The 12,536-nt window shown below is 39.4% G+C and overlaps 1 protein-coding gene across 1 annotated transcript in view; it reads right to left on the reverse strand.

Moving 5' to 3' along the window:
- The window catches only part of LOC147378140 (contactin-associated protein-like 5), a 257,080-nt gene that overhangs the window by 16,805 nt on the left and 227,739 nt on the right, over positions 1 to 12,536 (reverse strand). The window contains exon 2 of the mRNA XM_086367029.1: positions 11,927 to 12,031. Within this exon, the coding sequence (XP_086223155.1) occupies positions 11,927 to 12,031 (105 nt within the window). The remainder of the gene's footprint in view (positions 1 to 11,926; positions 12,032 to 12,536) is intronic.

Below are 12,536 nucleotides of genomic sequence, written 5' to 3' on the forward strand. Positions count from 1 at the left end.
GAAAGCAGTGGTACATATACACAATGGAGTATTACTCAGCCATTAAAAAGAATACATTTGAATCCATTCTAATGAGGTGGATGAAACTGGAGCCTATTATACAGAGTGAAGTAAGCCAGAAAGAAAAACACCAATACAGTATACTAACGCATATATATGGAATTTAGAAAGATGGTAACAATAACTCTGTGTACGAGACAGCAAAAGAGACACTGATGTATAGAACAGTCTTATGGACTCTGTGTGAGAGCAAGAGGGTGGGAAGATTTGGGAGAATGGCATTGAAACATGTATGATATCATGTATGAAACGAGTTGCCAGTCCAGGTTCGATGCACGATACTGGATGCTTGGGGCTGGTGCACTGGGATGACCCAGAGGGATGGTATGGGGAGGGAGGAGGGAGGAGGGTTCAGGATGGGGAACACATGTATACCTGTGGTGGATCCATTTTGATATTTGGCAAAACTAATACAATATTGTAAAGTTTAAAAATAAAGTAAAATTTTAAAAAAAAAGAAAAAATATAAAATAAAATGCTGAAAGATGATGCTGTGAAAGTGCTGCACTCAATATGCCAGCAAATTAGGAAAACTCAGCAGTGGCTACAGGACTGGAAAAGGTCAGTTTTCATTCCAATCTCAAAGAAAGGCAATGCTAAAGAATGCTCAAACTATTGCACAATTGCACTCATCTCACATGCTAGTAAAGTAATGTTCAAAATTCTCCAAGCCAGGCTTCAGCAACACGTGAACCATGAACTTCCAGATGTTCAAGCTTGTTTTAGAAAAGGCAGAGGAACCAGAGATCAAATTGCCAACATCTGCTGGATCATCAAAAAAGAAAGAGAGCTCCAGAAAGACATCTATTTCTGCTTTATTGACTGCCAAAGCCTTTGACTGTGTGGATTACAATAAACTGTGGAAAATTCTGAGAGTTGGGAATACCAGACCACATGACCTGCCTCTTGAGAAACCTATATGCAGCTTAGGAAGCAACAGTTAGAACTGGACATGGAACAACAGACTGGTCCAAATAGGAAAAGGAGTACGTCAAGGCTGTATATTGTCATCCAACTTATTTAACTTATATGCAAAGCAACTTCACTTTCACTTTTCACTTTCAGGCATTGGAAAAGGAAATGGCAGCCCACTCCAGTGTTCTTGCCTGGAGAGTCCCAGGGACAGAGGAGCCTGGCGGGCTGCCATCTATGGGGTCGCACAGAGTCGGACATGACTGAAGTGACTTAGCAGCAGGAGCAGCAGCAGAGTACATCATGAGAAACGGTGGGCTGGAAGAAGCACAAGCTGGAATCAAGATTACCAGGAGAAATATCAATAACCTCAGATATGCAGATGACACCACTCTTATGGCAAAAAGTGAAGAAGAACTAAAAAACCTCTTGATGAAAGTGAAAGAGGAGAGTGAAAAAGTTGGCTTGAAGCTCAACATTCAGAAAATGAAGATCATGGCATCTGGCCCCATCACTTCATGGCAAATAGATGGGGAAATAGTGGCTGACTTTATTTTGGGGGGCTCCAAAATCACTGAAGGTGGTGATTGCAGCCATGAAATTAAAAGACGCTTACTCCTCAGAAGGAAAGTTATGACCAACCTAGATAACATATTGCAAAGCAGAGACATTACTTTGCCAACAAAAGTCCATCTAGTCAAGGCTATGGTTTTTCCAGTGGTCATACACGGATGTGAGAGTTGGACTGTGAAGAAATCTGAGACTCTTGAGAGTCCCTTCAACGGCAAGGAGATCCAACCAGTCCATTCTAAAGGAGATCAGTCCTGGGTGTTCATTGGAAGGACTGATGCTAAAGCTGAAACTCCAATACTTTGGCCACCTCATGCGAAGAGTTGACTCGTTGGAAAAGACTCTGATGCTGGGAGGGATTGGGGGCAGGAGGAGAAGGGGACGACAGAGGGTGATATGTCTGGATGGCATCACCAACTTGATGCACATGAGTGCATCAAGTGAGTAAACTCCGGGAGTTGGTGATGGACAGGGAGGCCTGGTGTGCTGCAGTTCATGGGGTCGCAAAGAGTTGGACAGGACTGAGTGACTGAACTGGACTGAACTGAACTCAGAGTAATAGATTTTATTTTTAATTCTTTTAAAAATGTGAAACAAAACACAGATATAGAAAAATCCCACCTAGCAAATATTTAGCTTAAATGATTTCAGGGTGAATACCCTTGTAATTACCATAATGTTCAAGAAATAGAAGTACAGACACTTCTCAATTTCCATGTGCCTAGTTCGAGTAATTTAGTATTTTTTAATCTAGTGAATTTTTCACACTCATGAGTTTTCTGTTACTTACACTCTCAATTACTCACAGAAATATATCCCAGGTATAATAATTAATTGCTCTGGATATATTTGTGGAAGAGATTTATTAGAAGCGAGTCCTAAGCAAAACAAATGATAAAAATTATTTTATAAAATACGGATTTTTGTAAAAAATTTATATTGATTAGAAAAATTAAACTGAGACGTAATCAACTGACTGCACAAATGAATACTATAAGTCAGATAAGTGTAGTTTGAAACACTTGGAATGGGCCCTAGAGAAGGGAGAACCATAGTATAAGGGGCATTTAAACTTGAACCCTAGAGAAAGATGAATTGAACATTCATATCAACTATCCTGCTTCCTTAGTGTTAGTTATGTGTCACCATTTTCAGCCCATATACTGCATTCAGTAATCCTTATCTCATCTTTATTAAATTTATTTATTTATTTATTTATTTTCTCTCATCTTTTTAATACCATTTCTACAATGTCTTAGGAAAAAGCCATTTTCTACAGGAATTGAGCAAATGAACTGCTTATTAGACAAAGCAAGAGTATCCACCAAACAATACACTATTAAAATGCAACTTCTTTCCACTTGGCTGTGACATTCATTGTCAATACAGTAGTACACTTCCAATCACTAGACAAATATATGTCATGAGTTTTCCAGCTTTTAATTTCACTACTATGTCTTTAAGTTACAATGTTTTAAGTTAAGAGCAGTAAGCTGATGAATTGCAGAGCTTGTCGCTTTGCAAATTATTAGCTTGGCAACATCAGATTGGTGATTCACTGACTAGCACGTTAAAGGTTGTCTTGTAGAAATAATATCAAGTTGGCATTTCAAGAGAAGTGATCAGTCACAGGAGCAAAATAAAGGGTGAATTGCACGATTTATGTATTACCTTTGTTGTGGCAAATATTGATGTTTAGAGTCATAGACGGAGAAGGCAATGGCAACTTACTTCAGTACTCTTGCCTGGAAAACCCCACGGATGGAGGAGCCTGGTAGGCTACAGTCCGTGGGGTCGTGAAGAGTCAGACACAACTGAGCGACTTCACTTTCACTTTTCACTTTCATGCATTGGAGAAGGAAATGGCAACCCACTCCAGTGTTCTTGCCTGGAGAATCCAGGGAAGGGGGAGCCTGGTGGGCTGCCGTCTATGGGGTCGCACAGAGTCGGACACAACTGAAGTGACTCAGCAGCAACAGCAGCAGCAGCAGAGTCAAAGAAGCATCATATCATTAGTGAGCAAAAGTATTCATAAGATTCCTCCTTTCCCTTTTAACATAATTTAATTTTGCAATGATCCTGCCTGAATAGAGAGAGGGTCATCACATTGTATTTGTCTACATTTGAGACAAGGTCCCAAGGCTCCTATTAAATAGCAGAAGATTTCTATGCTGTACTCTCAATGATCCATAGCTGTCCTCTAAGAGAAGAGGCCTAGGGCATTATTTAAATATGTAGGTCAGGTTAATTTTGCCCACAGGCATATTAGACAGTATGATTTTTCAGGGCCATGGAGTCTATGTCTCTCTTTCTTCCTTGATGCCTGAATATCCAGTCTGTGTGGTTAAAATACTGACAACCCTAGCTGAAATGCCAAAATTACCTGAAAGGATTGACTATTGTGTCAACAACACTTCTATTTAGATAAAGAGCTCAGATAAACATGAATAAAGACATTAGTGAACATGGGGTAGACAGATTCAGATGCAAGTCCTACTGACAATTAGCTGTATATCCTTAGGTCGTGACTTGACCTCTCTGAATCTCTTTCCTAATCTTTAATGACAATGCCAACCATCTTAGGGTACTGACATGATGATTAAAAAAAAAGCTAATTTTTTTTTAGCATGATTCCCTTTTATAATGACTTAGCCAAACTTGATTAAGAATTGAAAGAGGGACATTTTCAGGTATGGACCAGCACAATGCATCTCAAATTCAAACATGTGATTGCAGCAGGTTTTAAAGCACAGGTTCTGATCCAGAAGTTTTGGAGCAGACTCTCAGATTCTTTATTTGCAACAAGCTCCCAGGTGATGCCCATGTTAATATGCACAGTCCACACTTGGAGAAGAGAGTGTGCATATGAGGCAACAAAGGCAAGCATAGAACCTGATGTCTGCCATGCCTGGGGACAGTCAGGACAAAAGAAAAAAGAAAAGGTGCTGAAAAGAAGGAGAGAGCCCTTCAAAGAGAAAAAAATAGAATGCAATGACACATTGCTGTACACCACACTGTCTTTTTGAACAGATCAGACCATATTCACATCACGTCTGGCTGAATCAATCCAGTTGGTAGACTAGTACTATCTTTTGCAAGCAGGCATTGTACTGCTGCCAGTAAAATTGGGTCCCCAGGATTGTCACCTAGCTGTGTGGAACAAGTCCCCAGACAGCTGACATCATGCTAATTGTGAGGACCCTTATTCCTGAATTATTCCCAATTCACATCTCCTCAGGAGGGACCAGACACCGAAATGAAAATCAACATCCCAAAGACCTTCAGTGGTCCTTAGCTTTTTGCAACCCAAACACTACCTAAGGGGGAAAGAAGAAATGTGTATTGATTCTGTGCCAAAGGGAGGCAAGATTTTGAAGCCTCCCCATCCCTCCACGAGCCTAGGAAGCTGAAAATGCTTTGACATAAAAAAAAATCAAATTCTCCATGGCAACAAAATTGTCATGCCAGAAACACAATCTCAACTTACACAAGCAAGCATCTCAAAAATACACTAAGTGAGGAAGAAGAACTAAAATTTCAAGGAGCAAATGATGAATGTGATTATTTGCAAAATTCTATTGGTGGTAGGGGGGAGGTAAGGATGGGAAAGAAAAATACAAACCCCCCCTCTCATGGGGCCAAAGACATCTGTTCCTGTTTGTCTTCTAATCACATAGTGTGATGTAAAAATTTCCCCTCTCTCTCAAGTGGGTCTAACTCACAGCCCAGCAGCTTCATGCTGTATCACCAGCTCCCATGTTTCCTGCTGACAGTAAGGGTTTCTCACAGCCCAATCAACTTTAAGCCCAGATCAAAAGATTTCTTGCCACAAAACAAATCACTTTGGACAAAATCAGATCCCTCCTAAGCCACAAGTATATAGATTGACCTGGCAGCCTCCATTAATGGTGATCTGACCCCTAGTTTAATGCCTTTTGTCATTTCTTTTAAAAGTAATTAGATCTCTTTTTTGCTTGTTCTTTCTTTGTGTGTGGGTGAAATGTGAGGAGTGTATGAAAGTGAGAGAGCAAACATCCCATTTGGCCAATTTCTTCCTTAGATGAGATACCAGCGCGAAGACTACTTGAGTAGTTTTTAACCATCTCTTCTCCCTCCTGGTCCAATGAGTTGCCCAGACCTCAGCAGCCACAGCAGTATCTAAGGTCAAAGACTGCTTCCATGGGTGTGTTTCCTAACAGAAAGGTGAGTTTGTCACCAACAGAACTCAGACTTGCTTTATTCACAGTCTGAGGGTACCTGTTAGCACACCTTTCCTATACTTTTCAACTTTTGAGTTGATCTCTGCTTCAGATGTGCCAGCTTTACCAGATGTGGCTCCTTTCTTCCTGGTGTAGGTCAGAGACGTGCATGCTTGAGTTCTGAGCACACTGGAGGTGAAGTGGTCCTTCACTGCCTATGTTCAGTGCATGCCAAAGGCGTATATGATTCCCAGGGGATGTGGCAGTTTTAAATGGTGTCTGAGGACTTGCAAGGGGCTTATCTTTGTGAAAGAGTTCAGCAGTGAGGACCCAGGAGGTTGCCACTGGGCGCACTCATTTCAGTGAGGGAGTCTTAGCTCTATAGAAGTCAAGGATTTTACAATGTGGATTCATCTGCTGCAGAAAACTAGTAAGTTACTTGACAAATGCATAGAAGGCTGAATGAGATAGTGTAGAAGGAAGTCATGAAATCTTGGGATAAGTGAGTCAATGAATGAGTGAATGAAATATATTAAAAGAAAATATAAATCTTGGAAATCAAAAAAGAGTTACAATTTGCCCTTTCAACATTATCCTGGGGCAATTTTTTACAAGTCTGCTCAAGGATTGCTTAATTCTCAAGGAGAATGTACCTGTCATTTGGTTTTGCTATTCACTAACTTATTAGAACTTAGATATTATGAAAAGTGAAGTTGCTCAGTCTTGCCCAACTCTTTGAGGCCCCATGGACTGTAGCCTACCAGGCTCCTCCATCCATGGAATTTTCCAGACAAGAGTACTGGACTGGGTTGCGATTTCCTTCTCCAGGGGATCTTCCTGATCCAGGGATTGAACCCAGGTCTCCCACATTGCAGGCATATGCTTTACCATCTGAGCCACCAAGGAAGCCTTAAATATTATGAAGTTGCATGTTAACTCATAAATGTTTGTCCAATAGAGAAGTATAACCCTATAATTTTTATTATCCTGTAAGACATCAACTAGTTTTGTATCCATCTAGAGTTTTTATTCTAGTATTCTTTTTTTCCCTTGCTGTACCATAACATTTTTATCTATGAAATCAACATAATAACAATAATAATACCTACGTGGATAGTAATTGTGAGAATTAAGTTTATATGCTTTAATGATTTAGAACTGTGATGACTCATGGTGAGTGCTAAGTATATTGTTGTGATTTTTAGCTGTGTGCTGGTAGACAAAAGCTGCTCACAAAAGGATTATGAACTAGGCACAGGATCCATCCATACACAGAGGGGCCAAACCTGATAATGACAATACTAGTAGCTCAGTCATGTTCGATTCTCTGTGACTCTGGACTGTAGCCAACCAGGCTTCTCTGTCCATGGAATTTTCCAGGCAAGAATACTAGAGTGGGTTGCCATTTTCTACTCCAGGGGATCTTTCTGACCCAGGGATCGAACTAGTGTCTCTTGTGCTAAATAATTGCTGCCTCTGCTACTGCTGCTGCTAAGTCGCTTCAGTTGTGTCCGACTCTGTGCGACCCCATAGATGGCAGCCCACCAGGCTCCTCTGTCCCTGGGATTCTCCAGGCAAGAACACTGGAGTGGGTTGCCATTTCCTCCTCCAATGCATGAAAGTGAAAAGTCAAAGTGAGGTCGCTCAGTCGTGTCCGACTCCTAGCGATCCCATGGACTGCAGCCTACCAGGCTCCTCCGTCCATGGGATTTTCCAGGCAAGAGTACTGGAGTGGGGTGCCATTAGTATTAATTATTTAGCACCTGGCTGTAAATTTGTTGTTGAAAACACTAAATGGAGAATTCAAATTGAAATCGAGATGTTCTTTGAAATGTCCTTGTTTTGATACATCCGACATTATCCTAGATTTGAAACCAGGTGGGACAGTTTGCTCTTTTGGGTATATTTGATGTCTTTTATTTTCTAAAATAAAAAAAAAAAGTTTTATAGGAAGACATGAAGAAAAAAGGGTTCATTAGACAGGGTTCTACTTCTAGGCCAGATGGTACAAACGTCTGTTTTTAGGAGGCAAATTATTACTTTATGGTAATATTTTTCAATGTAAGTTAAAAATTATAATTTTCTCAACATTCTCAACTTTATTTTAGAAAATAAATGATAACTTCTTTTTTATTATAATCATACTATGATGCTTGTATTCTATGTATGTATTATACATATGTATGTATATGTACACATAATACTATATATACCCAGATATGCATACATGTATATGCATTGTATATTTATTCTACTGCATATGGATTGTGTATAATATACACATATATATATATGTACACACTAGTTTTATATATGTATAAAACTAACCATGCATATATCTACCTTTCTCTCTCTATATATGACTATGTATTATATCCAATCAAATGTGTTAAATCTCCTTATATATGCTACAATATACATATATGTGTGTATAAAATCCACACAATACATCAATTATATTGTATATATAAATATATAGGACTTTGCAGGTGGCACAGTCCTGATAAGAATATGTCTGCCAAGGCAGAAGTCACAAGAGACGCTAGCTCGATCCCTGGGAGGAAGATCCCCTGGAATAGGAAATGGCAACCCACTACAGTATTCTTGCCTGGAAAATTCTATGGACAGAGGAACCTGGTGGGCTACAGTCCATGGAGTCGAAAATAATTGGACACGACTGAGCACATGCATATACACATATAGATATATAAATACGTATATGACAGAATAATAAAAGTAATACTATCACTAACCACAAATGTTAGCTATTCATTATACGATAATTTGTGCTATCCATGTATACTCTTTTTGAGTAGGGTTTGTGTCTATTTTTATCAGCTATGTGCCAGAGTTTTAGCACAGAACCTGGCACATAGTAGGTATTCAATAAATATTAATAGGAAGATATGTTATTCACAAATTCATTCAGTGTAGCAACCTTCAATTCTTGTTGCATTTTAGAATCACCTGGAAAGCTTGTATTTATTTATCAATATTTGTTCTTGGGTCCCATCCCATACTATTCAGAATATCTGGAAGGTGGGACTCAGCATTGCTACTTATGAAGCTCTATTGGTTTCTCAGCTGGTAAAGAATCTACCTGCAATGCAGGAGACCCTGGTTTGATTCCTGGGTCAGGGTGATCCCTGGATAAGGGATAGACTACCTACTGTAGTATTCTTGGGCTTCCCTGGTGACTCAGATGGTAAAGAATATGCCTATAATGCAGGAGACCTGGGTTCGATCCCTGGGTTAGGAAGATCCCCTGGAGGAGGGCATGGCAACCCATTCCAGTATTCTTGCCTGGAGAGTCCCCATGGACAGAGGAGCCTGGTGGGCTACAGTCCATGGGGTTGTGAAGAATTGGACACGATTGAGCAACTAAGCACATAGGTTATTCAGATGTCCAGCCATGAACGAGAACTAGTAAGTTACTATCTCCTTGAGTCTGTGTTTAACTTCTGCTAAGGGTAACTGTTAGCCTGGTGAATGAAGGGAAGCTGTCAGCCCTGGGAGATGGGCTGGATGGTGGATTCTAGACCATTGTATCCAGACTCTCTGACTGTATCTCCTGCATAGTGTTCCTGATTCAGACTCTACCTGGGAGAAGAAGAAAAAGTCAATTCCCTCTCCGCCTACACTTGTGCTAGCCTTGGGCTCAGGCACACAGATTCCCCTGTAAGTAGGATAATGATAATATACTGAAGCAGAGACATGTGTATTCTCTCAATATCTGTTCATAAGGGTGGGTGAGTTGGGGGAGCTGACCTATTACCAGACTCACAGCTTCCCCAGAAACTCCCAAGAAGCTACCAAGGCCATCATGTCCTTCTGCCACTGCACAACTGGCTGGGACTAAGATCAAATCTGGCTCAGGATGCCCTGTGGGAGAGCCTGTATTAAAATCTGCCAGATATCCCCAGGTGGTCCAGTGGATAAGAATCCACCCTCCAGTGCAGGGGACTCGGGTTCGATCCCCGGTTTGGGAAGATTCCACATGCCTTGAAGCAACTAAAGCCATGTGCCACAACTACTGAGCCTGCGTGTCCTAGAGCCCACGCTCTGCCACAAGAGAAGCCACTGCAATGAGAAGCCTGCGAATTGCAACTAGAGAAAGCCTACACACAGCAGTGAAGGTCCAGTGCAAAGATAAATAAATAAATAAAACTTGCCAACCTGTGTTTCTTACTGAAATGATAAGTGAACCCCCCAGTCCCAGTCTCTCACTACCCTGCAGTGAAAAGGAACTTTTGAATATGTGAGTCTGTTCTCTGTGTGCACATGAGGCTTTAAGGCAGGTATTACTGGTTCACATTACAGATAAAAGAAACTGGGTTGAGAGCAGGTAAGTGACCTGCAGTTGCTAACTGAACCTGTAAGCAAATACCATCTTCAGCATTTGAACTCTGGCAGATTAGTTCCCAAACCCCTTTTTTTCTTTCTAATACACCCCTCTGTAACCTGTGTTAATAAATCAATTTGCTAGTGTTGTGGTTAGGAGCAAAACTGTGGATTCAGCTGACTTAAATTGTAGTACATACATTTTCCCTTAATCTCATCATTTTAGGCACCTTATGCAACTTCTCTGAGCCTCAGAAAGCCTACCTGAAGGTAAAAGCTAATAATGCTTACCTTACAGTATCTTTGTGGAGACTAAATACTGTAATATAGGTGAAATGTTTTATAAAATCTTTGGCACAGAGACTTCATGAAAAGGCATTGTTAGCACAAAATTGTTATCAATATTTTCTTCCTGAGTCTTTGATTGGCTATTCTTTTCCCTGTAGAATAACATTCTTAAACTCCTTTCTCAACAAACATAGAATTCACTAAGTTTTAAATTATTGATCCCATTATCCCCAGAATACTTGTGATGTGTAGTATGAAACAAACGATAATATATAAATAAAAATGACAAATCAAACTCACTATGAATGGAGATTCAAAACTAGAAACTGGGGACTTCCCTGGTGGTCTCTTTGCCAACTGGGAAGCCCCTAACAACACTAGTGGTCCAGTGGTTAAGAATTCACCTGTCAATTCAGGGAACACAGGTTCAGTTCCTATTTGGGGAACTAATATCCTACAGGCCACAGGACAACTGAGCCCAAAAACTCTGTAACTATTGAGCTCACATGTTCTAGAGGCTTTGTTCCTCTACTAGAGAAGCCCACACACTGCAGTGAGAGAAAACCTGCATGCTGCAATGAAGACCCAGCACAGTTGGAAAAATAAAATAAAATAAAATAAAAAAAAGTTGGCCTCTTTAAAAACTCAGAAATTGATGTGCTAGCAAATTAAATCATTCTTTGCTTTATAAAAACAATATCAATATCATGACAATGAATTAGGACTTAACTCCCAAATATAAAGATGGATCAACATTGGAAAACTTACTAATGTGATTAACCTCGTATATAAGTGGGAAAATATAGTCAAGATCAGTTAACGTGAACTCTACTAGACCAGTGTACCTCTTAGAAAAAGACTTTAGTGAGTTCACTAAATGTGTAAATAAATAAATATCATGAGATATTTAAAGCTTTTGGAAATTAAAAAATTCAACTACAGAACAATATATATATATTATAAATATGATTCAACTATACCTCTCTAGATATCCATCACCATATTTGTTAAAGGAATTTCATATAACATTAGTTAGAGGTGTCTGCTCTTCCTTTGCTCATATATTGTAAGAATACACAATCAACTTTTAACCATAGCTGTCTCTAGAGGGTTGCATTACATATTTTTGAATTTAAAAGCTTTCACTTAATACTGTTTTATATTTTTAAAACTATAAACAGTTACTTTATTGTAAAAATTAAAACTACTGAAGAAAAAATCTTGATAGATTTCATTCTTTCTATGATAAAATGCTATAATAATAATGTATTTGATAGTTATTTATGTTGATGCATGAAATATAAAAATAAGGCAAATTAAAATTTTTTTTTCACAAAGGCATCTTATGATAATCAAAGAAAAATAAGGTGGATTTAGGGGAACACTAACCAGTATACTTTGAATATGCGTGATGTGCTAGGAAGCATGGTTTTATTCCATTTTAATCTCTCTCTACCCATTCTTCTCTTGAACACTGCTCTTGGACATGATTCCAGAACATTGAGAGGTCTGTGTGCTTATTCAGCACTTGCCTTTAGAGTTTGCCACCTACTCACCAACTCTTCGGTTGAGCTGAGCTGGGCTGTGAGTACCAGTGAGGCCTGAGGAACTGGAAAAAGCCATTGGAGAGAGCAAGGATGCTAATGGGTCATCACAGTTGTCTAGAACAAAAGAGGAGAGAGAGAAAAAAATTCATTAGCAAGAAGTATTTCATTAAGAGAGGACTCAAGGAATTAACCACCACTACTTATTAGCTACCTGCTCTAAACAAAGCTAGTACTCATTGTTTCCACGTGGTGTTTTATCTCCTCCTCACAAAAACCTTGCAAAGACTAAGGTTAAATCTCTCACAGTTGGGGAAACTCAAGTTCAGACATGTTTCGTAGTTTGTCCAAGGTCGGAAATCTAGAAAATAGTGTGGCCAAAATTTTTGCCCAGATTTGTCTAACTGAAAATCCAACTATTGCTTCATTTCTTTAATCAGCCACTTGAGCAAAGTCTCAAGTTATGGCTTGTGAGCTTTTTTATAAAGGGGAGAATATTTAAAATGGGGAACACTGTTTACTCTCACATCTTCAGTTTCTAAAGACTCTTGTAATAGTTTTATTTAGAGGGACACAATAATTTAGAATGTCTCACTCCCAGTTGCATGAAAGTCTTTGGAAA

Source organism: Bos grunniens, chromosome 2 (assembly GCF_055505025.1).
Source record: "Bos grunniens cultivar Pamir isolate PY7600 chromosome 2, Bosgru_T2T1.0, whole genome shotgun sequence".
Taxonomy (NCBI): Eukaryota; Metazoa; Chordata; class Mammalia; order Artiodactyla; family Bovidae; genus Bos; species Bos grunniens.